The following is a 25,099-nucleotide window of genomic DNA, read 5'->3' on the forward strand; positions in this document are numbered from 1 at the left end:
TACAGTCCTGCTGGCTGGGAAGTCCAAGATTTGAGTGCGAGTATTGTTGGTTTCTGGTGTGAGAATTCTTGGTTTGCAGACAGCTGTGTTCTTGCTGTGCGTTCACATCGCTTTTCCTCAATGCAAGGAGATGGAGAGAAAATGCCAGCTCTCTGGGGTCTCTTTTTATAAGGACACTAATTCTGTTGGTTCAGAATTCCTCCCTTATGACCTGATTTAACCTCAGTTACCACCCAAAGTCCCTATTTTCAAATATAATCACTTTCAGGTTTAGGGTTTCAACATATGAATTTTGGAGGAATACAATTCATCCGTCATATTCTGCCTGTGGCCTCCCACAATCATGTCCTTTTTGCATGCGAAATACATCCACTCCATCCCAACAATCTCAAAAGCCTTAACTCATTCCTACATCAGCTCTAAAGTTTTAAAGTCTGAAGCCTCATGTAAATACCATCTATATCAGATATGGATGAGATTTAGGATACATTTCATCCTGAGGCAATATTTTCTCTACCTGTGAACCAGTAAAACCAGACAATTTATATGATTCCAAAATACCATGGTTGGGTCGGCATTCTCAATTCTTAAGGGAGATATCTGAAGAAGAAAGGGGGAACTGGTCCCAAGCAAGTCTAAAACCTAGCAAGGCAAATTCCACCAAATGTTAAAGATTTGAGAATAATTCTCTTTGGTTCAGTGCCCTTCGTCCAGATACACTGGGGTGGCAGTGTCACCACACAGCTCTACTGAGTGGCCCTGCCTTCTTAGCATTGTGAGGTGGCCCTGCCCCTGCAGCACTGTGCTGCAGCTTTATCCCCCTTTATCCCTCGATGGTGGCATCTTGGTCCCCACAGAGGTCCCACCCTTGAAAATTAAGGAACAACCAACCAGTCTTGCCCTGATGATCTCTTACTTAACTTTAGGATCACTCCCTTTTCTTAAAGGGTAAAGCACATTCCCAACTGAATAAATATCTACATGGTCCCAATCTGTAGAATCCAAGAAGCCTGACACCCTTCTTTCATTCCCTTTTGTTTTCTCTGCCCCCTTTAGTTCACACTCACAGTGTCTCTGCTGGTAAAATCTCATCTCTATTCCTGGTTCTGCTGAGATGGCTGATTAAGTCCCTGAATCATACCCATGATCTCTTTTTTATAAATGGTTGCTCAGCTACACCCTTTAATGTTATCTTCAGAACATGATTTTTCAGATTTTGCAATATGGTTTAAGCTGAGAATTTTCCAAACCTCCAAGTTCTTGTTCCTTTTTTTCTAGACAGTTCCTTCTCCAACTCATCTCTCTTCTTGCATTTAGCTATAAGCCATGAGGAGATCCAAAGCTCTGTCTTCAGTACTCTGCTTAGAAGTATTCTCTGCTGATGTCCAGTTTTATAGCTTGTAAATTCTACCTTCCACAAAACACTGGAACACAATTCAGCTAAGTTCTTTGCCATTTTATAACAAGGATGGCCTTTCCTCCAGTTCCTATTAACATGTTGCTTATTTCTATCTGAGACTTTACCAGAATGGTCTTTAACATCTGTATGTATGTATATCAACATTCTGTTTGTGATCATTTATGCATTCTCTAAGAAGAGAGACCTTCTCCCTAGCTGTACTTGATTCTTTCTGAGCTCTCTCCAGAATTGCTTTTAACATCATCCATTTCTTCCAACAGTCTCTTCATAGAAATCAAGGCTTTTTCTTGCATGCTCCTCAGATTTCCCCCAGCCTCTACCCATTACTCAGTTCCAGGGCTGCTTCCACATTTATAGACATTTGTTACAAGCAGCACCCACTTCCTGGTACCCAAATCTGCCTCTGCGCATGCTGCCATACAAAATACTACACAGACTAGTGACTTAAACCACAGAAATTTATTATCTCACAGTCCGGGGGGCTGAGGAGTCCAAGATCAGGGTGCTGCAGTGGTTGGTTTCTGATGTAGGTAGGCTTCCTCTTGGCTTACCAATGGCCACTTTCTCACTGTGTGCTCACATGGCCTTTCTTCAGTGTGTGCACAATGGAAGAAGAAGGAGAGGAAGGCTGGGAGGGGGGTGAGAAGGAGGAAGAGAGAGAGGGGGAGAGAGAAAGATAAAAGAAAAGGAAAAGAAAAGAGAAGAGAAGAACAAAAAAAGGAAACAGCAAGCTCTCTGGGTATCTTCTTATAAGAACACTAATCCTGGGGCACCTGGGTGGCTCAGTTGGTTGACCATTCAACTCAATTTCTGCTCAGGTCATGATCTCACAGTTCGTTTCTTCAAGCCCTGCATGGGGGCTCTGGGCTGACAGCATGGAACATGCTTGGGATTTCTCTCTCCCTTTCTTTCTCTGCCCCTCCCTGGCTTGCTTTCTCTCTTTCTTTTAAAAAATAAAATAAATAAATAAATAAGCATCATTTTTTTTTTTAATTTAAAGAAAATTGAAAACAAAATACTGTTGAATCAGGACCCTACCCTAATGACCTCATTTAACCTGATTACCTCCTAAATTACTTATCTCTAAAATATAGTCACATTGGATGTTGGACTTCAGCATAGGAATTTTGGGAGAACACAATTTATTTTCATAGCAGGAAGTATAAAATCCATTTAGTCCTGATATTGTTTATACCATTTTGTGTTAGATTTCTGTCTCTTGCCTTTGAAATCATCTTAGCTGACAATGCATCCTAAGGTATAATTAACTCTTGCTTAACAATCCTCAGAAAATTCGTAACAATTTATTGCAATGAACACATTGTTTTTCCACCTTTACCCACTAGACCTTGTTGATTTTTCATCTTTGCCAATCTAATAACTAAAACAAATAATTTTTTAAATATGGAGTTTTTATTGCATTCTAAGTTAGCAATTTACTTTGTTAATATTTTAGTTGATAAGAAGAAACATCTTTCAAGTGTTAGGAAGGTATTTTTAAAACCCTTGAAAGATATCTGGAATAGCAGTTATTAGGAGGTAAATTACTTTTTAAAATAATATGTTTCTATATTTCAAAACAATTCCCTAGTTTGTAGCATTTTTCAGTGGAATAAAAGATTAATATGCCCATACCATCTTTTAAAATATGTATTTAAGACTTGAATTTTATGATCAATTAACCTCAAATTGCTATAAAATAGTGACAATATTATCTCTTTTTGCATTTGGCCAACTAGATTACCACCAGAGGATATTTCTTTGTCACTAGAAACCTGCTTTACAATATAACCTTATACCACACTGTGTTACATTTATTGAATTCTTTTTAATTTTCACTAAATGAGAATACCTAATGAGTTCCATGGTTTTTCATATTAAGAATCCTTTCCATAATGACCATTTTATGAAGGTTAAAATCAAATTATTGAAATATTTCTCCATAAGTTCCTACGCTTCTCTTTTTTATTCCTGTAGCTCATGTACTTGCCTTTTTATATTTCTTTTCATTTCTGTTTTTTTTTTTCTATTTCCATTAGGATTTTACTAAAGGGTGTTGAACCTTTCAGATCTTCTTGCCTTATTATACAGCAGACTTTATTAAGAAGTGAATGCCCAATTATTCCTGCGTGCCCCCCCAACCCATGTCTATACTAAGGAGCAATATGAGCTATTGTATAATATGAAAGAAAAAAGAAGATGTGAAAGAAAGCAGTGAAACTAGTTTTTCTCTGGCCAAAGTGCCACATAGTAGATTAAGGGATGCTAATACTTGATGTTACCCATTAAGACCTTTGAGTTAAAAGATATATTAGGGAAAAGCTAATTAGACCAGATAAACCCAGAAATCTTAGTCACTTGATTTAATAAAAGTCTATTTCTCACTCACTGAGCATCCATTGGGCACAAGGAAACCAGTGGAAAGAACAGGGTGGTGTGCAGGGCACTGCTCTATCAAGTAATGAAGATTGATGGAAATTTTGTCATTCTAAAGGTTTCCAGGATTGTCAGTATGGACTAGGGTTTTCTGATAGTCACAAAAGAATGAGTTTTCAACAATGCGGGGTAAATCTGTCAAGAATCTTTGTTTTTATGGTCCCTTAAAAAAGGGACTATAACTTTTATTTGCAGTTTGGTTTATTAGAAATAAAAACATATTTGTAAATATTTCCTTGCTATAGGGATTAAAATGCCAAATAGGACATCTAATATCAGAAACAATTACAGATTTTTCAATCTATTGAAGAATGAATTTCATTCATTTAACAAAAACTTAATGACAACTACTATAGGCCAGGAACTGAGGTATATTTCACTAGGTTTCTAATATTTATTGGAGATTATTAAAATTTTGTTAAAACTTTATTGTTTTGCCTATTTGTTGACATCATCTTGGTTTTATTACTTTTTCATGTTTATTTTCGAGAGAGAGAGAGACACACAGAGTGTGAGTGGGATGGGGGTGGGAGTGGGGGTGTGCAAAGAGAGACAGAGACTCAGAATCCTAAGCAGTTTCCAGGCTCTGACCTGTCAGTACAGAGCCTGAGGCGGGGCTCGAACTCAGAGGCTGAGCTGTGAGATTAGGATCTGATCCAAAGTTGGAGGCTTAACTGACTGAGCCACCCAGACGCCCCTTGGCACAGGGATTCTGAAGTTAAATGTGTTTTTACATTTTAGCTGAAAAGAAATGGTGAATCAAAAGAAGTTGGGATAAAGGGAGAACTTGCAATTTAAGACTTTTGTAACTTAGGCAACTTATTTAGAGTCTCTATGACTTAGCTCTCTTATCTTTAAATAAGTTCATAACAGTATACGTGGTATATCATGTGTGATTGTGGTAATTAAATAATCCATGTAAAACACATAACTGTACTTGGTACATATTACTCAATGGATGTTTGTGTCTTTTATTATTATGAATTTTATTCATGAGTTCAGATTGGGCACAGTATATTGGAGGTGATATATCTCATGTTAAAGGACTCAAATTCAGATAAATGGATTCTTAGTCTTTACTTTTTACTACCACATTTTAACAGTTACAGTGTTAATCTGGGATACAACAATGGCAATAATTCAGACTAGAACAGGGTTTCATGGCACTATTGGAATATTAAGATGGGAAAATCTTTGTTATGGGGGAGGGGGGGCGACTTGTGTTTTGTAAGGCATTTACCAGCATCCCACTAGATGTCCACCAATTGGTGAAACCAAAATGTCTCCAGACACTACCAAATATCTTCTGGAGTACAAAACTTTTCTGACTGAGAACTAGTGAACTAGAAGGAATCCTGTAGGCTTCTTCAAATATATAAAGAAGTTTTAACATATAACCCAGAAGGCAGAAGCAGCATTGATTGATAAAAGTTAGAAAGAGCTTAATAGAAGAACATTTTTCTAGTTTGAGCTAGCTAAAAATAGAATGCTTGTGAGTCAGCAGCTTCTCAGCTTTGATGAGTGATTAGGGGCTGGATTACAGAGTTTGCTGGGAATTTCTTTCCTGGGAGGGCATCTGAAATAAATCTGTTAGTTCACCTTTAGTGACAAGATGCTTTCATTTGGGCAGGTCTAATGATAAAGGTTTGGAAATCATTCCAATTAAGGTTATAGCTGAGGCCATGAGGATAACTGAGCTTGCGCTTTCTGAGAGCAAGAGAAGGTAACAACAGCATGATGTAAACTGGCTTTTAGGGAATGTCCATAATTTAAAAGAGGAAACCTGGAATGCAGCCAACTTTCACTGACCCTGTACTATGTCAGGAAGGATGAAGGGAAACCAATAAGATAATTTCTTCAAAAAAATTAATAAAATTGATAACCCCCTAGCAAGATTTATCAAAAAGAAAAAAGACCCAAATAAATAAACTCACAAATGAGACAGGAGAAATAACAAACAACACCACAGAAATACAAACAATTATGAGAGAATATTGTGAAAAATTATATGCCAAAAAATTGGACAACCCGGAGAAAAAGAATAAATTCCTAGAAACATATAAACTACCAAAATTGAAACAGGAAGAAATAGAAAACTTGAACAGACCAATAACCAGCAAAAAAAAAAAAAAAAAAAAAAAAAATCGAATTAAATCTCTCCCAACAAACAAAAGTCAAGGCCAGATGGCTTCACAGGCAAATTTTACCAAACATTTAAAGAAGAGCTCATACCTATTCTTCTCAAACTAGTCCAAAAAATAGAAAAGAAAGGAAAACTTCCAAATTCATTCTATGAAGCCAACATTATCTTGATATAAAACCAGACAAAGATTCCATTAAAAAATAAAATTACAGGCTAATATCCCCGATGAAATGGATGCAGAAATTCTCAATAAAATGCTACCAAACCGAATCCAACAGTGTATTAAAAGAATCATTCGCCACCATCAAGCAGGATTTATTCCTGGGCTGCAAGGGTGGTTCGATATTTGCAAATCAATCAGTGTGATACAACGCATTGATAAAAGAAAGGATAAGAACCCTGTATGATCCTTTCAATATGCAGACAAAGCATTTCACAAAATACAGCATCCATTCTTGATGAAATCCTTCAACAAAGTAGGGCTAAAGAGAACACACCTCAACATAATAAAGGCCACATATAAAAAGCCCACAGCTAATATCATCCTCAACAAGGAAATATTGAGAGTTCTTCCATGAAGGTCAGGAACAAGACAAAGATAGCGACTCTCGCCATTTTTATCCAACATAGTACTGTAAGTCCTAGCCACAGCAGTCAGACAACAAAAAGAAATAAAAAGCATCCTAATCAACAAGGAAGAATTAAAACTTTCACTATTTGCAGATGACATGATACTGTATGTAGAAAAACTGAAGGTCCCCACCAAAAAATTGCTAGAACTGATAAATTCAGTGAAATTGCAGGATACAAAATCAACATGCAGAAATCTGTTGTATTTCTATATACCAGTAATAAAGCAGCAGAAAGAGAAATGAAGGAATCAATCCTACTTACAATTGCATCAAAAATCATAGGATATCTAGGAATAAACCTAATTAAAGAGGTAATAAACCTATACTCTGAAAACTATAAAACACTGATGAAAGAAATTTAAGTTGACACAAAGAAATTGAAAACATTCCATGCTCATGGATTAGAAGAACAAATATTGTTAAAATGGCTATATTACCCAAAGCAATCTATATATTTAATGCAATCCCTATCAAAATACCAACAGCATTTTTCGCGAAGTTAGAACAACAATCCTGAAATTTGTGTGGAAGCACAAAAGACCCCGAATAGCCAAAGCAACCTTGAAAAGGAAAAGCAAAGCTGTAGGCATCACAATTCTGGAATTCAAGTTATATTACAGCGCTCTAGTTTGATCAAGATAGTACGGTATTGCGACAAAAACAGACACATAGATCAATGGAACAGAATAGAAAATCCAAAAATCAACTTGCAACTTTATGGTCAATTAATCTTTGACAAAGGAGGAAAGAATATCTGAGGGGAAAAAAAAGAGTCTCTTCAACAAATAGTGTTGGGAAAAGTGGACAGCAACAGGCAGAAAAATGAAACTGAACCACTTTCACACACAAACACAAATATAAATTTGAAATGGATGAAAGATCTAAATGTGAGACAGGAAACCATAAAAGTTCTAGAGGATGACACAGCAGTAACCTCTTTGACATTGGCTATAGCAATTTCTTTTTTTTCAACGTTTATTTATTTTTTTGGGGACAGAGAGAGAGCATGAACGGGGGAGAGGCAGAGAGAGAGGGAGACACAGAATCGGAAACAGGCTCCAGGCTCTGAGCCATCAGCCCAGAACCTGACGCGGGGCTCGAACTCACGGACCGCGAGATCGTGACCTGGCTGAAGTCGGCCGCGAGATCGTGACCTGGCTGAAGTCGGACGCTCAACCGACTGCGCCACCCAGGCACCCCAGCAATTTCTTATTAGATATGTCTCCTTAGGAAAGGGAAACAAAGGCAAAAATAAACTGTTGGGACTTTATCAAAATAAGAAGCTTCTGTGCAGTGAAGGAAACAATCAATAAAACTAAAAGGCAACCTATGGAATGGGAAAAGATATTTGCAAATGACATATCTGGAAAAGAGTATCTAAAATATATAAAGATCTGATAGAATTCAATATCCAAAAAACACATCTAATTAAAAATGGGAAGACATGAATAGACATTCTAAAGAAGATATACACATGGCCAACAGACACATGAAAAGATGCTTAACATGATCATCATCAGGGAAATACAAATCAAAACTACAACAAAATACCCCCTCATACCAGTCAGGATAGTTAAAATTAACAACATAAGAAATAATAGATGTTGGTGAGGATGTGGAGAAAGGGGAATCCTCTTACGCTGTTGATGGGAATGCAAACTGGAAGTTGAAAATAGAACTGCCCCGTGATCCAGCAATTGCATTACTAGGTATTTGCCCAAAGAATACAAAAATACTAATTTGAAGACATGTATGCACCCCAATATTTGTAGCAGCATTATTTACAATAGCCAAATTATGGAAAGAGCCCGAATTTCCATCAAGTAGATGAATGGATAAATAAGATGTTGTGTAAGTATATATAGGGAGCAAGAGAGTATTATGCTAAGGAAATAACTCAGAGAAAGACAAATACCATATGATTTCTCTCATGTGGAATTTAAGAAACAAAACAAATAATCATAGGGGAAAAAAGAGACAGGCAAACCAAGAAACAGACTTTACTATGGAGAACAAACTGAGCGTTACCAGAGGGGAGGGGGGTGGGGGTGGGTGGGTTAAATAGGTGATGGGTATGAAGGAGGGCACTTGTGATGAGCACCGGCTGTTGTATGTAAGTACTGAATCAATAAATTGTACACCTGAAACTAATATTACACTGTATGTTAAGGAACTGGAATTTAAATAAAAACTTTAAAACAGAAAATAAAGTATTAAGAACAAGTTTTAAAGAAAGGGTGGCTAGTGTTGTCAATTGAGAAGTGAAAGTCAGTTAATAGAGAAAAGACCAGTTTATTTATTTCATTTTTAGAAAGCCACCTTGAGGAAAGTATTCTTTAGAATGTTGACTATTTTATAAACATTAATCATTATTAATAGTAACAACTTTATTAGTATATAAGGCAGATGTCAGATTACAAGGAGTTAAATAAGACTAGGTTATAAAGAAATTGACATAGAGGTGGCTACCTTGATCACATAATAAACTAGAGGAAATGACAGGGTCAATAAATAGGGTAGTTGTTTTTTTTTTTTTTCAGGAGATATGAGACTTGTGCACTTGTGGAAATTAAAATTAAGATGAAACAGAGGGTATAAATATTAGGGACAAGATAATTACTAAGACCAAAAGGCACTTCAGTGGTTAAAAAGGTTAGGATCACAGGCTTTTTTCTCTTTTTCTTTTTTTATCCACTTTATTTGATACTGGATAACAGATTAGAGAATGGAAATAGAAATACAACTCTTATGAGATTGTGTACAAGATCAGAGTTCCTTAACAGATGGGGAGGAGAGAGTCTGAGGCGTACATAGGTGGATTTGAATTTTGACTCTACCACTTATTTCCTTTGGGACTATAAGTAATTTATTTTGAACTTTCTGAGCATTGGGGTTTTCTTTTTAAAAATAGGAATCATATATTCCATCCAGAAGTGTTCTTATAAAACTAAATCCAAGCATCAATGTGATGTATTTAGCACAGTATCAGAAATGTGTTCAGCACTCAAAGGATAGGTGCTAGAATTGCCTTTGTTATCATCCTTTAGGAATATTCTAAGATCTTCTCTTCAAGTGAAACAGGGAGAAAAAAATATATTATGGAATTAACAAAAGTAGAAAATGTTAAGATTTACACAGTTTATGAGTGAATCAGTTGAAGAATACAAGGATTATCAATTAAGGATGAAGATAAGGTTTTTTGTAGTGACCTGTAACCAGTGAATTTGTAGTGGTCCAGGTCTACTCATCTCTGGGTGTTTTCACAGCATAATGTTCGATCACAGAGCAAAGGGAGACAAAACAGTGCTACATGGTTGGAACCGATTAATCAGACTCACATAATTCTGTTATTTTGAGATTTGCCAGTCTCAAACCACTGTTAACAAAGTATCCCACATTTTCATAGCTTATGGCTATATTGTACCTAATATGTATAAGCCATACGTATAAACACTGTGACTGAATTATTTCTTAGTGTAAACATTAGCATGGGCCAGAGTTTCTCAAGTTCAGCACTACTGACAACTTGGACTGGATAACTCCTTGCTGTTGGAGACAGTTCTGTGCATTGCAGGGTGTTTAGCAGTATTCAGATTCAAATCTCTACTTGTCTGATGCCAAGTTGTACCCCTATCAATGTTGTGATTATCACATGTCTCCGGACATTGCCAGATTGCCCTAGGGGTAAACAGGGAGCAAAATTGTCTTCAATTGAAAACCACTGGAATATGCTCATATCGAAAATAGTTGCTAATACAGATAAAGTGAATGAACCTGTTTGAAATGTAAATTTATAAAGTTGCCAGCTTTTATGACTCAATAGCAATTTTAAATTGATTTCTGTTGCTTCACAAGACTAACAGTTATAAATTTATACTCCTTCTGTCAGAAAAAATCTTAGATTGACTACACTGTATAACAAGGAATATAAATAATTACTGTATGCTTTGATTTTACTTGAGAGCATTTTAAACATTGCTAATTTATCCACTTTTGCTTTATTTACCAACGTGGAGTGGTTAGTTCTATTTACTTTTAAATTCTCTGTGTATTCTTTTGTATTTCATTACATGTTTCTAATGCTTTAAGCAAAAATTATTTGTATTTTATTTTCCAGTTGTTTTTTATCCTTATTGCTGGTGGCTGCAGTGGTATGGAAGATCAAACAAACATGTTGGGCTTCTCGACGGAGAGAGGTACCAGTAATGTTACCTTATCTTTGGTTTAAAGATTTGAGTAAATGTGAATCACTGTGACTTAATTAGTACATGCCTCTTAAATACAGAGTTTCAAATCAGCTTTGCTTACTAAGATTGAACAAATCAATCTACAATTTTTAAGCTTTACAGCAAACTTTACCACTCTCAATTTAAGTCAGTCTCTGTAGAAATATTGGTTAGTTATAAACAGTTATTGTAAATAGTGTTAGAATTCATATTGAATATATATATATATATATATATATATATATATATAAATACTATTGATTAAGCAATTTGCAGTTTCTTTAAGTAGTTATAAAAACTGTTTACTTTTAGAAGGATCTCTGGTGCAATTTAAAAGAAAATTCTCAGTGATAAATATTTTTGGTTTTTATCTCCTATATATTTTTTTAAGGAATCAAATCTTTACTATTTCATGATTATCTCATAATTCTAGTATGTTTGAAGTGTACCTCAATTTGATACTTTCTGTGTCAGAATTAATCATATGTGTTCCCTGTAATCCTAAAATCAATAAAAACAGTAATGCTCTTGCAGAACAACTAATGATACAAATATATTAGACAGTTTTTTTATCTTTGTGTATATTAGTTGAAAGAAACAAAGAAATATAGTAATCTGAGGAGCATAAATGTGAAATAGGTTTATTGTTTTACACTTATATAATGAAAAAGCAAGTTTCTTTTTCTATTAGTGTTATAGTCTATTAGTATTAATATGGGTATGCTGTTGTTAGCTTTATTAGTGCTGTACTTGTTGCATTTGTCAGTATATTTTTATATGTATAATTTTGTGCAATAATATAATACAGTGGTATAATTGCTTACCATCTTTTCCCCACATACAAAATAATATATGTGAAGATTTGAAGCTAATCCAGAATACTCTAAGTTATATAATTAGTCAATGCCATGAATTCTTCTTAATTATTCCTTAGTTTTCAAACATCCATTAAAATTCAGAACCTAACTATAATATGTTTGCAAACTTGATAACCCTCTTCCCAGAAATAAATTCTACATCTGTTCATTTCTGTCTCTCTGATTTTCTGTAAATGGTCAAGGCAACATCAATGAGAACATACTTGGCATGACCCTACGATAAAAGTAACCCAGTTGAAAAGGATCTTTTTTTTTTAATTTTATTTTTCTTTATTTTTAATTTTTTTAATGTGAAATTTATTGTCAAATTGGTTTCCATACAACACCCAGTGCTCATCCCAACAGGTGTCCTCCTCAATACCCATCACCCACCCTCCCCTCTTCCCCACCCCCCCCATCAACCCTCAGTCAATATCTTTCAGAATATATATTACACATGGAAAGAACAAGGGAGAAATAGGAAGATTAGAAATCACTGGGCCAGTTCTCATCTGTCCTTCTTAATATTATCCTGTCCTCTTGATATTCCCTCAATATAATACCCCTTTTTCTAGAACTCATCTGGGTAGTGAGTCTTATAATAATAATTTAATTGCTGCCTCTACCAAGATACAAGATTCATCTTGTTGAGATGTCATGTGATGTTTACAATATCATATGTTAAAAGTATTGAGGTATTTTCTCAAATTTAATTCTTATTAGATCCTTTAAATAGAGAATTCTAAATGTCTTAGAAACCATTTACATGTTGATGCACAAAGATATCATTGTGATGACTAACAGATCTGTTATTAGATAATAATTTTATATTATTAGAAGGTTGTCATTTTGGTCTTAGAGGCCCAAAGACTTTTAACTGCACTAGTTGTAACTACTATTCTAACCCCATTTATAGACTTTATTTGGATGAAGTTAAAAATGTATTTTTATTTGATCCTCTCTTTATTCAGTTTTAACTATTAGGTTAATTCTAATCATCTCAAAAGGGAAAGACCCCAGTATGTTTCCTGTATGTGGATATGTCACTTTCTCTGAAACATTAAGATATCAACTGTTGTAAGCCTCAGAGGACTATGATTAATTAGTGCAATGACAATTTATTTGTAACAGTAAATGAAAATTATTTGAAGGAGTCTCTCTTCTGAATATTTCTGTGATATTGTTAGAGGAATTATACACTACTTGCCTTTCAAAATATTAGTAGTGGTTTAAAATGAAAATATTTGGGGCACCTGGGTGGCGCAGTCAGTTGAGCATCCAGCTTCGGCTCAGGTCATGATCTTATGGTTCGTGGGCTCAAGCCCTTGTTGGGCTTTGCACTGACAATTAAGGGCCTTCTTTGGGTTCTCTGTCTCCCTCTCACTATGCCCCTCCCCTGGTCATGCTGTCTCCCCAAAATAAATGAACATTAAAAAAAATCAAAAATAAAAATAAAACAAAGTATCGTTGGATTATTTTAATATAGTTTAATTCAACCTGACATGTTGCTTTTAAAAAAAAAACAATTTGAAGCTTTGGCTTCTCATAAACACATCTATACTGTTTTTGTGGTATAATTTCAATAACAGAAACTTATTATTAATGTAATACTTTTTGAATAATACTCCTGACAATTCAGGGACTCTAAAAAACACAAAAACACAACTACAAAGGACTTCATTTTAATTTAACTTTTCATTTAACAACTTCACATTCATTTCTATGATAACCTTATTAAGGATATGAACATTTTTATGTGGGTGGGTGTCATGTTAATGAATAGAAAAAATAAGTGGATATTGATCCGTGTCAATGTTACAATACAGTAGAAGGATGAGTTCAGTTTTTTATAGCTTATGCTTATTACAGAGGTATTGAAACATTTAGTTTCAATGGTACATTCAGTTTTAGATAAATTATCATTACATTATATAAATATTTATTAGGAACAAGTATATTTTAAATGGAGTCTCTTGAAATATTGCTATGCTTAATAATCTTCATTTTTAAAGTGAAATTTGAGTATTTAATAGGTATCATAAGGCAGAAACCTGTCAAAACATTATAATTACTCCTTGCATTGAAGATATTTAATCTTGGGGTGCCTGGGTGGCTCTGTCAGTTAAGCTTCCGACTTCAGCTCAGGTCATGATCTTGTAGTCTGTGAGTTCAAGCCCCGCATCGGGCTCTGTGCTGACAGCTCAGAGCCTGGAGCCTGTTTCAGATTCTGTGTCTCCCTCTCCCTCTGACGCTCCCCCGTTCATGCTCTGTCTCTCTCCGTCTCAAAAATAAATAAACGTTAAAAAAAATGTTAAAAAAAAGAGAAGATATTTAATCTTATATTTGATTAACATGAGTGAAAATATCTTGCATATCTTAATATTCACAATAATTTTTTTCAGTTGGAAACATTTTTTCCAACGTATTGTGAGTAGCTTAATTGTAGTTTGCCTCAGTTAAAGTCTAACTGTAAAATCCATAGAATAATAGATCCCATAGGCAAATGTAAAGTTAATTCTAATCAACTTCACATTACAGGTAGGTCTGTGTATTTGAGTGATATTTCCTGTATCAGCAACTTTTCCTTCTTTTTTTAAAAAACCTTTCCTTCTTTAATTCTCTTAAACTTATAGCTCTTTAAAAGTTTTAAAGATATATTGATATGGAGCTTTACCACATTATTTGCTTATCTTTCATAGTCAAATATGCTCTTCTAATGCTTAAAAATCAATAAAAAAACATTGCCTAGGATAAGACATTGTCCACTGAGTGACTGACCTTGTGTTCATGATGTACTACTTTCTTTCACATTTCATCATACTGCATAAAACCTAGATTTGAATTTAGCATTATAAACCTGAAATTTGAGTTAAAAATAAACTAAAACCTAGAAGTGGGATTCTAGTACCTCTGAGTAACAAACTACTTTTCTAGAGGTAAATGCATTGTCTTTCCTTCAATATCTAATTGTTTTGGGGCACAAAAATAGAAGAAATAATAATATCATTAAGTTATACTTAACTGAGTTTACGTGGAGAGTAATGAGAAAATGTTATTTTGGGTGGGGAAATTAAAATTAATTGATTAGGTTATATATGTTACTTCTTATAGAATTTGTTAGTACTTTAAGAATCTGTATTTTATATAATGTTAGACATTTTAATATCTAGATAAAGATTCCATAAAACATATTCTTTTATCAAAAAAGCAAGGTTTTTTTTTAAAACATAAATCATGCACTCAAATAAATGTCTTTCTTTTCATTTAATGGCCTTGGCGTTAACTTATTTTTTCTCATCATTTTCTCTTTTTGAATTTCAAAATATAATGGTTCCTGTGTTTTAATTTTTTCTACTTGATCCTACAAGACTAGAAATTACAGATGTTCATCATGCCTATTTATATTGTCGTAGTTTAAAAATTAGCCTAAGTCTGCATAAAAATAACTTGAGTTGAGAAGTCAGATATGTATGGGAGCCTAGGACTTGAAAGTTAACTGATTCATGCCCTGTATACCTGTTGCCAAAAGTCTTATTGTAGATACAGTGCTTTCATTTTGTTCAGTTCAGCAAAGATGTATTAATCTCTTGCAATATTCCAGACAGATTGATAAATACTGCTGATATAAAGAAAAGGTCATAGACCCTATTTTTTAGGGAATTCATAGTTTTCAAATTTTCAGTAAGATACACATATATGTACACAATCTCACAATTTCAAAGGAACACTTCACTTTGGTGTGGTGCCATCCATCGGGGGAGATATGGTATATTAAACAGTTTTCTGGAAGTGGGATTAGTAATGGAACTAAGTGTAAACTGTTGCAGAACTGTACATAGAGTTAATTTCTAAAAAAAAAGATAAAAAATTTTAGCATTGTACAATACATTTATTAATGCAATACAAAAATTGCCTAAAATTATCATTTTTATTTGTTATATGTTATTATCTCTAATTTAGACTCAGTTATTTATGCAGATTAAGAAATGGCCAAGAATATTGAATTTCTGTCAATAAATTTTAATCTAATTCATCATAAAATCTTATACATCTAATATACACACTTGTATCTGTTTATATATGTCTCCAATGTATATGTATAGGTATGTGATTTTATACTAAAAAAAATTCATTGTTCTTCTAAAATTCAAATTTAACTGAACATTCTATGTTTTTATTTGCTCAATCTGGCAACCCTGTTCCCAGTACAAACACTCACCCTGGAGCTGAGGGGTGTTTTTTTTTGTTTTTTTTTTTTTGAGGGGTGGGTTTAATGTCACAAAATTCACATGGACTGAGAGAGAGAGAGAGAGAGAGAGAGAAAGAAATAATTCTCCAAAGTTAAATGTTGATTTGTTTTCAAAACAAGTGGGGGTTTTACTGGGCAAACAAAAATACATAATTTTTATTTTGGGTATTACCTTTCAAAATTAAAGGAAAAACTCTTGACTTGTTAAGTCAGATCTATTTGTTAGCTCTATTTGTTAAATAGATTTATAGAAATATATTCTAAAAATATAAGCCTGCCTACTTTTTCAAATTATATTCATACAAAAATATTTATAGAGAGTTTTTTGTATATCAACAATTTCATGTCATTCAAAAAGCTTCTTGAAATAATTCTATTTTCTAATAATGGGATATTATGTAACTGAAAACTAAGAAGGAGGTAGATAGGTATGTGTTTAAAATCAAACCTCATTCCTTCATTCAACAAATATTTATTGAATCAACAACTCTTGTTCCAAACACATTTTTAGAGGAATATAGCAGTAAACCAACAAGAACCGTCACAGTTCTTGAAAAGCTACAGATTTTAAGAATATGCTATTCACTAGGAAATGCTAATATAGTTTTATAATGTTCCTATTTCAAATCACACACACACAAACACACACACATGCATTGAGTTCATAGAGATTTTGAGAGAATTGCCAAGATTGTCTCCAGGTTGTGGGATTGGTATTTGGTAAAAAGAATGATGATTTTATTTCATAATTGTACGGAAACAAATATATAAATTTCAGGAAGTAGAGGGCACAATCTAACATTTTGGAATTGGGCATTTAACAAAAATAGTATTTAATCCTCCCGTTACAAGATATATATTATTTCCCCCTTAGCTGTATAAGGAATTTGAAGGGAGTTGGGTACTATTATCAAAGCTTATAACTAGTAAATGAAAGAGCTATGATTTTTAATCAAGTCCGTCAGATTCCAGACTCAAGCTCTCAGAGCCATGCAAAGAACGTTAAAGATAGCCTGAGTCTGAACAGGTTCGATTTACCGTTGATAGTTATAATTGACCACTTATAATATGGCTTATGAATCTGTTTATTGTAGGAGGAATATGCTGTATTTCATCTATTATTATCTAATATGACACAATCAACCTTATTTAATGTACCAGTTAGAAGGAAAAAACAGTGACAATTAAACTACCACACAGTACTCTCTCACTGCATTTATTTTGTACTTATTGAAAGGGCTCTTATAGAATTACTTACAGATTTTATTACATATCATTCACATATATACATTGAAAGGAAAGTAGAAGCAAAATAAATTGGTGAGGTATTACTAAAACTTGTTTACAGTCATGGTTCAATTTTGTTATATAAATCACTCTTTGATTCAGGTAAAAATGTTTTGTTTCATATAGGATCATTGACTGAATAATCAAGTTTGTGTCTGTGCAGGCAATGACATATATATCATAACTGCCATCTGGCCAGTAGTGATTATATGATTTCACTGGCTGTAAGACACATGTTTCAGAGATGCTTAGATGGGAAAACAAATGTGTCTTAGAATCAAAATGCGGTAGGGCCTGCTTTATAAGGTTTTTAGTACTAACTGAGTTAATGCATGCTGAGTGCTCAGCGTACTGCCTTTTTCCTTACCAGAACTCAACAAATGTTAGCTGTTATTGATATGTAATATAAATAATGATTAACGTTTCATTATGCATTAATATTAGTAACAACAACTCCTGTATATCTTGGATTCTTCTCCTCCTCCATGTACATACACTCTAACACAGTTGTTCTCAATTCAGTAGGGCCTTTAGAAACACCTGTTGATCTTAAGAAATTACATTTATATATCCCTGAGAGCCACTCCACTGTTTCACCCCCTCCAGACCTATAAATCAGAATTCTATAAAGCTCAGCTTTATGAGTCTATTTTTAAAGTCTACAATAGATTCTAATATGCATTATTGGCATTGTAACTCTACTTTGGCTTTTACTCTTAGAGAGATGGAAAACCTTTGAAGGGTTTTCAACAGAGAAGTTAGGTGATTTGAGTTTAAAAGATATGACTTGAAACTGATAATTCTGCTGTTGTGTTGAGACTTTACTAAGATAAACAACTGTGGACATAGGGAAACTAGTAAAGAGGTTACTAGCCTACCTGATGAGAGATGATGATTGCTCAAATCAAGAGGTGGCAATGGAGCAAGAAGTGATCAGATTTTGGGTATGTTTTGAAGATAACATGATTGGCTAGATGGGGAGGTGTGAGGAAGAATTAAACCAATCATGACTAGAAGGCTTTCCCTGAACAACTGTAAATGTAAAATTGCCATCAATTGAAATGAAGTTGATTGAAAGTAAAATTGGTTTGGGGAAAGGAATGCAGTTTTTACATGTTAAGTTTGAGACCTTTATTGTTCATCCAATTAGATAAGTCAAGGAATCAGGAGTTGGCTCTGGCATGAGGAAAAGGTGTGAGCAGGAGAGATAAATTTGGGAGTTTCAGTACACCAATGGTACTTAAAGCCATGGGACTGGTGGTAACACCAAAAAAGGAGGATTAAGCCCTCAGGTATTCAAACTTAATGTTATAGATTGAATATGTCCTCTCCCAAATTCATATGTTGAGGCCCTAAACCCCAATGTTATGGTATTTGGAAGAGAGACCTTTTGGAGGCACTTGGACTTATGTGATGTTGATACTCTCAGATAGAAATAGTGCCCATTATGAAGAGGAAAGAGAAAGGGTTCTTTCTCTATGACAATACACAAAGGATACTCATATGAGCACACAGCAAGATGGTAGTTGTCAGAAAGCCAGGAATATGGCCCTCCAACAACCACATCTGCCATCACCTCGATCTTGGCCTTCCTAGCCTCTATAACTGTAAGAAATAAATGTATCCTATTTGAGTCATTCAGTTTATGGTATTTTGTGGTAGCAGCATGAGCTAAGATACTCAAGAAATCAGAAGACAAAATCAGCAAAGAATACTGTGAAGTTGGAGAAAAACTAAGTGATGTGAGCTCCAGGAAGCTGAGGAAACACTGTGTAAAAGAGAATAGAGTTTAATTTTATTCAGGCGAAGAAGTTTGAAATAAACTATGGAGAACTTCAACTCTAATAGCTTCCTTGAATAAAACGGAGACAGTGTTGGTAAGCAATGCAGATGAGTCTGATAGCCCCACCATAAATCTGCTAGAAGTTTACCAGAAAAGTCCAGTGTTAGCGAAAGTTAAGAAGATCTCTCCTGGGGTTGTAAAAAATGTAAAACACTAGTTTCAAATATTACCCCTACAATGGACACAAAATTAATTGAATCAATTTAGGGAGCAATTTAAACCTCAGAGCATTATCAAAAACAATAGAGTAATCAGTTGAGGCTAACAGCTGGGTGTGATAACCAAAGCAGGCAGGTGGCTTCATAGAAAGATCTCGCAAAGAGAGCCCTGATAAAAACCAGTCATCCCACATGACAGTGTATATCCCCAAAGCTGCACCCTCTGAAGAACATCATAGGCCACATTGCAGAGAAAATAGACTTCACTAAAATAGCCCCACCAAGTCACTAAACAAATAGGCATATTAAAACAAAACTTATGTGGGGGAGGGAAGAGAGTCACTACACAGAATTGTCACAGTTTATTACTTAAAATGTGTTTTCAACACAAAATTATGGAACATTCAAAGAAAGGGGACTGTGGTGCATATACAAGACAAATAGCATGCAGCAGAACTTGCGAGAGGACCCAGCTGTCAGAAGTAACAGACCGAGACCTCAGAGCAGCTGTTGTAAATATGCCCAAAGAACTAAAGGAAACCATGATTAAAGAAGGACAGGAAGATAGGACAGAAATACCTCATAAAAACAGATAATATCGGGGCGCCTGGGTGGCGCAGTCGGTTAAGCATCCGACTTCAGCCAGGTCACGATCTCGCGGTCCGTGAGTTCGAGCCCCGCGTCGGGCTCTGTGCTGACTGCTCAGAGCCTGGAGCCTGTTTCCGATTCTGTGTCTCCCTCTCTCTCTGCCCCTCCCCCGTTCATGCTCTGTCTCTCTCTGTCCCAAAAATAAATAAACGTTGAAAAAAAAATTAAAAAAAAAACAGATAATATCAATAAAGAGATAGAAATTATAAAAAAAGGAGAAGCTAATGGAAAATCAGAAATTGAGAAGTACAAAACCACAATAAAAAATTTACTCAAGAGGCTCAATAATAGATTTGAGCTGGCAGAAGAAAGAATTCACAAGCTTGAAAATAGATCAATAGAGATTATGAAATAAGACCAGAGAAAAAAAAGAATGAAGGAAAATAAATAGCGCCTCAGAGAAATACAGAATACCATTAAGTGCAGCAAAATATGCATAATAAGAGGACCACAAGGCAAGAAGTAAGGAACAAAAAAATGTTTGAAGAAATACTGGCTGAAATTTAAAAATACTTAGAGATGAATGAAAATGAAAACACAGTATACCAAAATGTATATGATGTAGCTAAAGAGTGATCAGTAGTAAATATATAGCTGTACATGACATTATTAGAAAGAAAAAAATTATCTTAAGTCAATAAGTTTTAAGTTAACCTTAAGTTTTAAGTTTTTATTGAAATTCCAGTTAGCCAACATACAGTGTAACGTTAGTTTCAGGTGTACAATATGGCTAACTCTATAGTTAAGAATCTGTTTCTTGGTTTGCCTTTCTCTCTTTTTCCCCCTGGCTCGTTTGTTTTGTTTCTTAAACTCCACATGTGAGTGAAATCATATGATATTTGTCTTTCTCTGACTGACTTATTTCATTTAGCCTGATACACTCTTTATCCTAACCTTCCACCTTAAGAAACTGGGAAAAGAAGAACAAATTAAATGTACAGGAAGCAGAAAAGGAAGGAAATAGTAAGGTTAGAGGACAAATTAGTGAAAGAGAGAACAGGAAAACGGAGAAAATCAATGAAAACAAAAGTTGGTTCTTTGACAAGATCAATAAATTGGCAAAATAGACTGATCAAGAATAAAAGAGAGAAGATTCAAATTACTAACATCAAGGATAAAAGAAGAGATATTATTACTGACCTTTCAGAAATAAAAGGAATTCTAAGGGTACATTACGAACATCTGTATTTCAACAAACTGAAGAATTTAGATGAAATGGAAAATCCCCAGAAGGCATAAACTGTCACCACTGATTCAAGAAGAAATAGAAAGTCTGAATGGACCTATAAAAAACAAAAATATTGCATAGAAAATTTTAAATTTCCCACTAGGTGTGTCAACAACCTCTCTGCAATATGCATATCTAGTGCCCAGTCGAGCTTTCTCATTTTGTTTGTTTGTTTCAAGTTTTTATTTAAATTCTATTTGGTTAACATATAATTAGAGGAGTAGGATTTAGTGGTTCATCATTTACGTCAATCTTGCTTTCTAATACAACTTTCAAATAAAAGGAACCAGGGCTATTTGGAGAACTGGCTGATTGTAGAACTGGAGCAGGAACTACATAAGCTGAGTTTTGTAATGCTAAAATGTAACAGAGTCCTCAAACACATACACGTTTGTGTATGCACACACACACACACACACACACACACACACCCCACAATGATGGGCGTATGTCAAAGGGACACAGGAGCCACTAGAGACAGCTCCCGGTGACCAAAACTGGAACAATTTGAGCAATAAAATAAACCAAGTAGTATTGTACTATAACCCAAAGGATAAAATAAATGTCAGTGACTCCATACCAATATAAACAAGTAATTGAATAAATAAATAAATGGAAGGAGAATATTACTCAATTCTACTCCAGAGTATTCTACTCTAGAATACTACTCAAGTGTGAGCAGAACATAGTGACTTCTTGAGTCACAGCTGTACTAGAACATAACCTTAAATTGGCACTTGATACATACTATCATTATCTAGAAATTACCTGGCATTCTTGCCACATGGTACCTTGTATTCATTGTTTTAAGTTTTTTTGGTATCAGTATAATTGTAGTTTAATTTGGTTTATTATTCAGTGAAATGATTCATATACTTTAAATGTGATATTTAAGGTGAACTACCATTAGAGTATATTGAATGAACATGGTATTAGATTCATTTATGAATATCTAATATTGAAAATGTTGGTCATTTCAGCATATTATTCTGAGTCTGAATTCTGTTATATTATAACAGTTTTACTGTTATAATAGTATTACTGTTCTCATGGCCCCTATAAACTCATTTTTGTGTGGCCAGTTTGTTCCTGTTCCTTGAGTAGCTAGCGACAGGCTTGATTTTTTCCCCTCCTTTTCTAGACACACGTTTTCCATTTCCCAGGTAATTTGATATCATAAAATTTTATTCTAGTGGTGGAAGAGATTTTTAGAAGTCATTCTCCACCCTATTGGAAGTAAACATGGCAGACTGCTACCAAATTAAGCATCAATTTTGTTCCTTTTACTTGTTTGCATTGTGTCTTAATATCTATTTTTAACATATGACATATCTGTGTTTCAGAATTTAAAATGTGTACCCCTGTTACCTAGACACTCATTTTTCTCCTCCTTAGAATCAATGTTAACAAGTTGTGTGTGTGTGTGTGTGTGTGTGTGTGTGTGTGTGTGTGTGTGTATTCTCTTGAAGTTATTTGATAACATACACCAGTAAATGTGAACATACATTTTTTTCCACATCACTTCCTCTAGTGGTAGCATATTATATACACCCTGTTTGGCAGATTTTAGCATAACTTTTAAAGTCTAATACATTCTTATAATTCTTAATTAAATATTTCATATGTATAAATTCACTTTTATATGATACATCACATTTTGACTATTTTTAGATCTTTTTTTCTGTTCTATTTACTTCCACAGTGCAGTCATACATTTAGAATATTCTTTAAAAGACATTTTTGTAAGAATTCCAGGATACAACTTTAGCTATGTAATTCTGAGAAATCTTTAAAAAATGTTTTTTAAATGTTTACTTATTTTTGGGAGACTGAGAGACAGAGTGCATACAGGGGAGGGGCAGAGAGAGAAGGAGACACAGAATCTGAAGCACGCTCCAGGCTCTGAGCTGTCAGCACAGAGCCTGACGCGGGGCTCGAACCTATGAACCGTGAGATCATGACCTGGACTGAAGTTGGACGCTTAACCAACTGTGCCATTCAAGCGCCCCACGAAATAATTCTTAAAACTGCACTGCAGTGGAGTGCCTCTCAAAAACTCATGGCTCTTGTTGAAACTTACAATAGTCTTAGATGAAAAATTACTGAGTATTTTAGTAAGAATTTTAAGACACAGCAAGATAAATCGTAATCTTAGGTTTCATTCACATAGAATTTAAGAAACAAGTAAATAAATGAATAAAGAGTCAAATAAACTAGATTCTTAAGTATAGAGAACAAACTGGTGGTTATCAAAAGGGAGGGGGTTAGGGGATGGGTAAAATAGTTGAAGGGGATTATGAATTCACTTATGATAATGAGCACTGAGTAATGTATTGAATTGTTGAATCACTGTATTGTACACCTGAAGCTAATATAACACTGTCTATGAATTATACTGGAATTAAAAAAATAAAAATAAATGCCAAGTTATTGTAAAAGAACATGAATTTCAGTAAAATGTGGGTTAGCAAGATCATACTTTGTCTATTTCTTTTAAAGTGCCTCACTAAAGATATTAACGTATTTCTTCTTAATACATCCTGAAATTCTGACATTGTGAACTCTAGTGAGGTTTATAACTAGAATAGTGTCTTTGACTTTCAAAAACCATACATGATTGTTTAAACAATTCTACGTAAGGCCCATAGTTTCCTACTCAAAATGAGAGATATACACCATTCTCAGAAGCTGGTTGTATATTATATCATCAAATATAAAATCTTTATCTCAAATAGACAATTTATTTTTACTTCCAGAATTCTTATTTGCCTAACAGATGAACTAACATGAATTAAGCGGTAAATCAGTTTTGCTTCCTTTAGATAATTAGTAATTTGCATATAACCTTTGGCTATTCTTTTAGAGTATTGATACAAGTTACATAAAATTGTTTTCTATATAGAAAATGCTTTGAAATGCAAAATCTAATTAAAATGTACCATTATTTTAGGGTAGTTGTGTTCTAAATGATACCATTGAGTCTACTATTTGAGGAGTCTGAATGGAACTTATAAGGAAGCTAAATTATAACCTTTATGGATTACTATAGATTATTTTATCAATCAGTTGAAACAAGCAAAAAATATCAAAGTATTTAGAGCATTGCATTTGTAAATATATATGCTATATTTAGAAATAATGCTATTTTTTTGCCATAATAGCCTAGTTCATGTCAAGGTATAACATTAAAAAAATAAGGTCATAAAATACACTAAGGTAAGTAGATAAGGCTGATTGTGCAGGAATCCTGCTTAGGGACTCTAACATAGACCCTTGGAGGCTTCCTCAGAAGTGAGGGCCTCAATGCATTATTAACCAATTAATTCACACTAGTTCCTGACTCCAATTACTGGCAGCTGAAATCCAGTTTTGGAGAAGACACATTTACAGCTGAAAAATTTGGGATTCCTGGGTGCCTTAGTTTGTTAAGTGTCCGAGGACAGCTCAGGTCATGATCCCATAGCTCCTGAGTTCTAGCCCCACATCGGGCTCTGTGTTGACAGTTCAGAGACTGGAGCCTCCTTTAGATTCTGTGTCTCTCTCTCTCTGTCTTTCTGCCCCTCCCCCACTTGTGCTCTCTCTCTCTCTCAAAAATAAATAAATATTAAAAAGATTTTTTTTTAACTGAAAAGTTTATAGGTTTTTAACATTGAGTGTAGAATCTTGTGGTGGCTAGAAACTTATGTGGGTGGATGATGATTGTTTAGAATATTAATATCTTGGATCATAGCTTTATAATCTTAATATTTCACAAATTAGAGTTAATGCTTTTTTTTTAAGACTGCTACCTTGTTTTTTCTTTAGTATTTATGGTAAAGTAGATTACTGTGTTTTAATACATCTTTTAGATGTATTGGGGTAATATTTTTCCAGATGAAAACATCTCATTTTGTTTTAGAGATTAATTCATAATTAGGATTTGTCTAATTAAATTTGTTTTCCATTTAATTTTGATGGATCTATTTTATAAAG

General features: G+C 34.2%; 1 protein-coding gene across 2 annotated transcripts in view; it reads left to right on the forward strand.

Moving 5' to 3' along the window:
* ATRNL1 (attractin like 1) overlaps positions 1 to 25,099 on the forward strand; it is a 779,266-nt gene that overhangs the window by 361,473 nt on the left and 392,694 nt on the right. For both annotated transcript variants that reach the window (XM_047073493.1, XM_047073492.1), the window contains one exon: positions 10,749 to 10,827. In XM_047073493.1, the coding sequence (XP_046929449.1) occupies positions 10,749 to 10,827 (79 nt within the window). The remainder of the gene's footprint in view (positions 1 to 10,748; positions 10,828 to 25,099) is intronic.

The sequence above is a fragment of the Lynx rufus genome, unplaced genomic scaffold (assembly GCF_022079265.1).
Source record: "Lynx rufus isolate CCGP_SWC_20201006 ecotype Redwood Valley unplaced genomic scaffold, mLynRuf1.p SCAF_11, whole genome shotgun sequence".
In the NCBI taxonomy this organism is placed as follows: domain Eukaryota; kingdom Metazoa; phylum Chordata; class Mammalia; order Carnivora; family Felidae; genus Lynx; species Lynx rufus.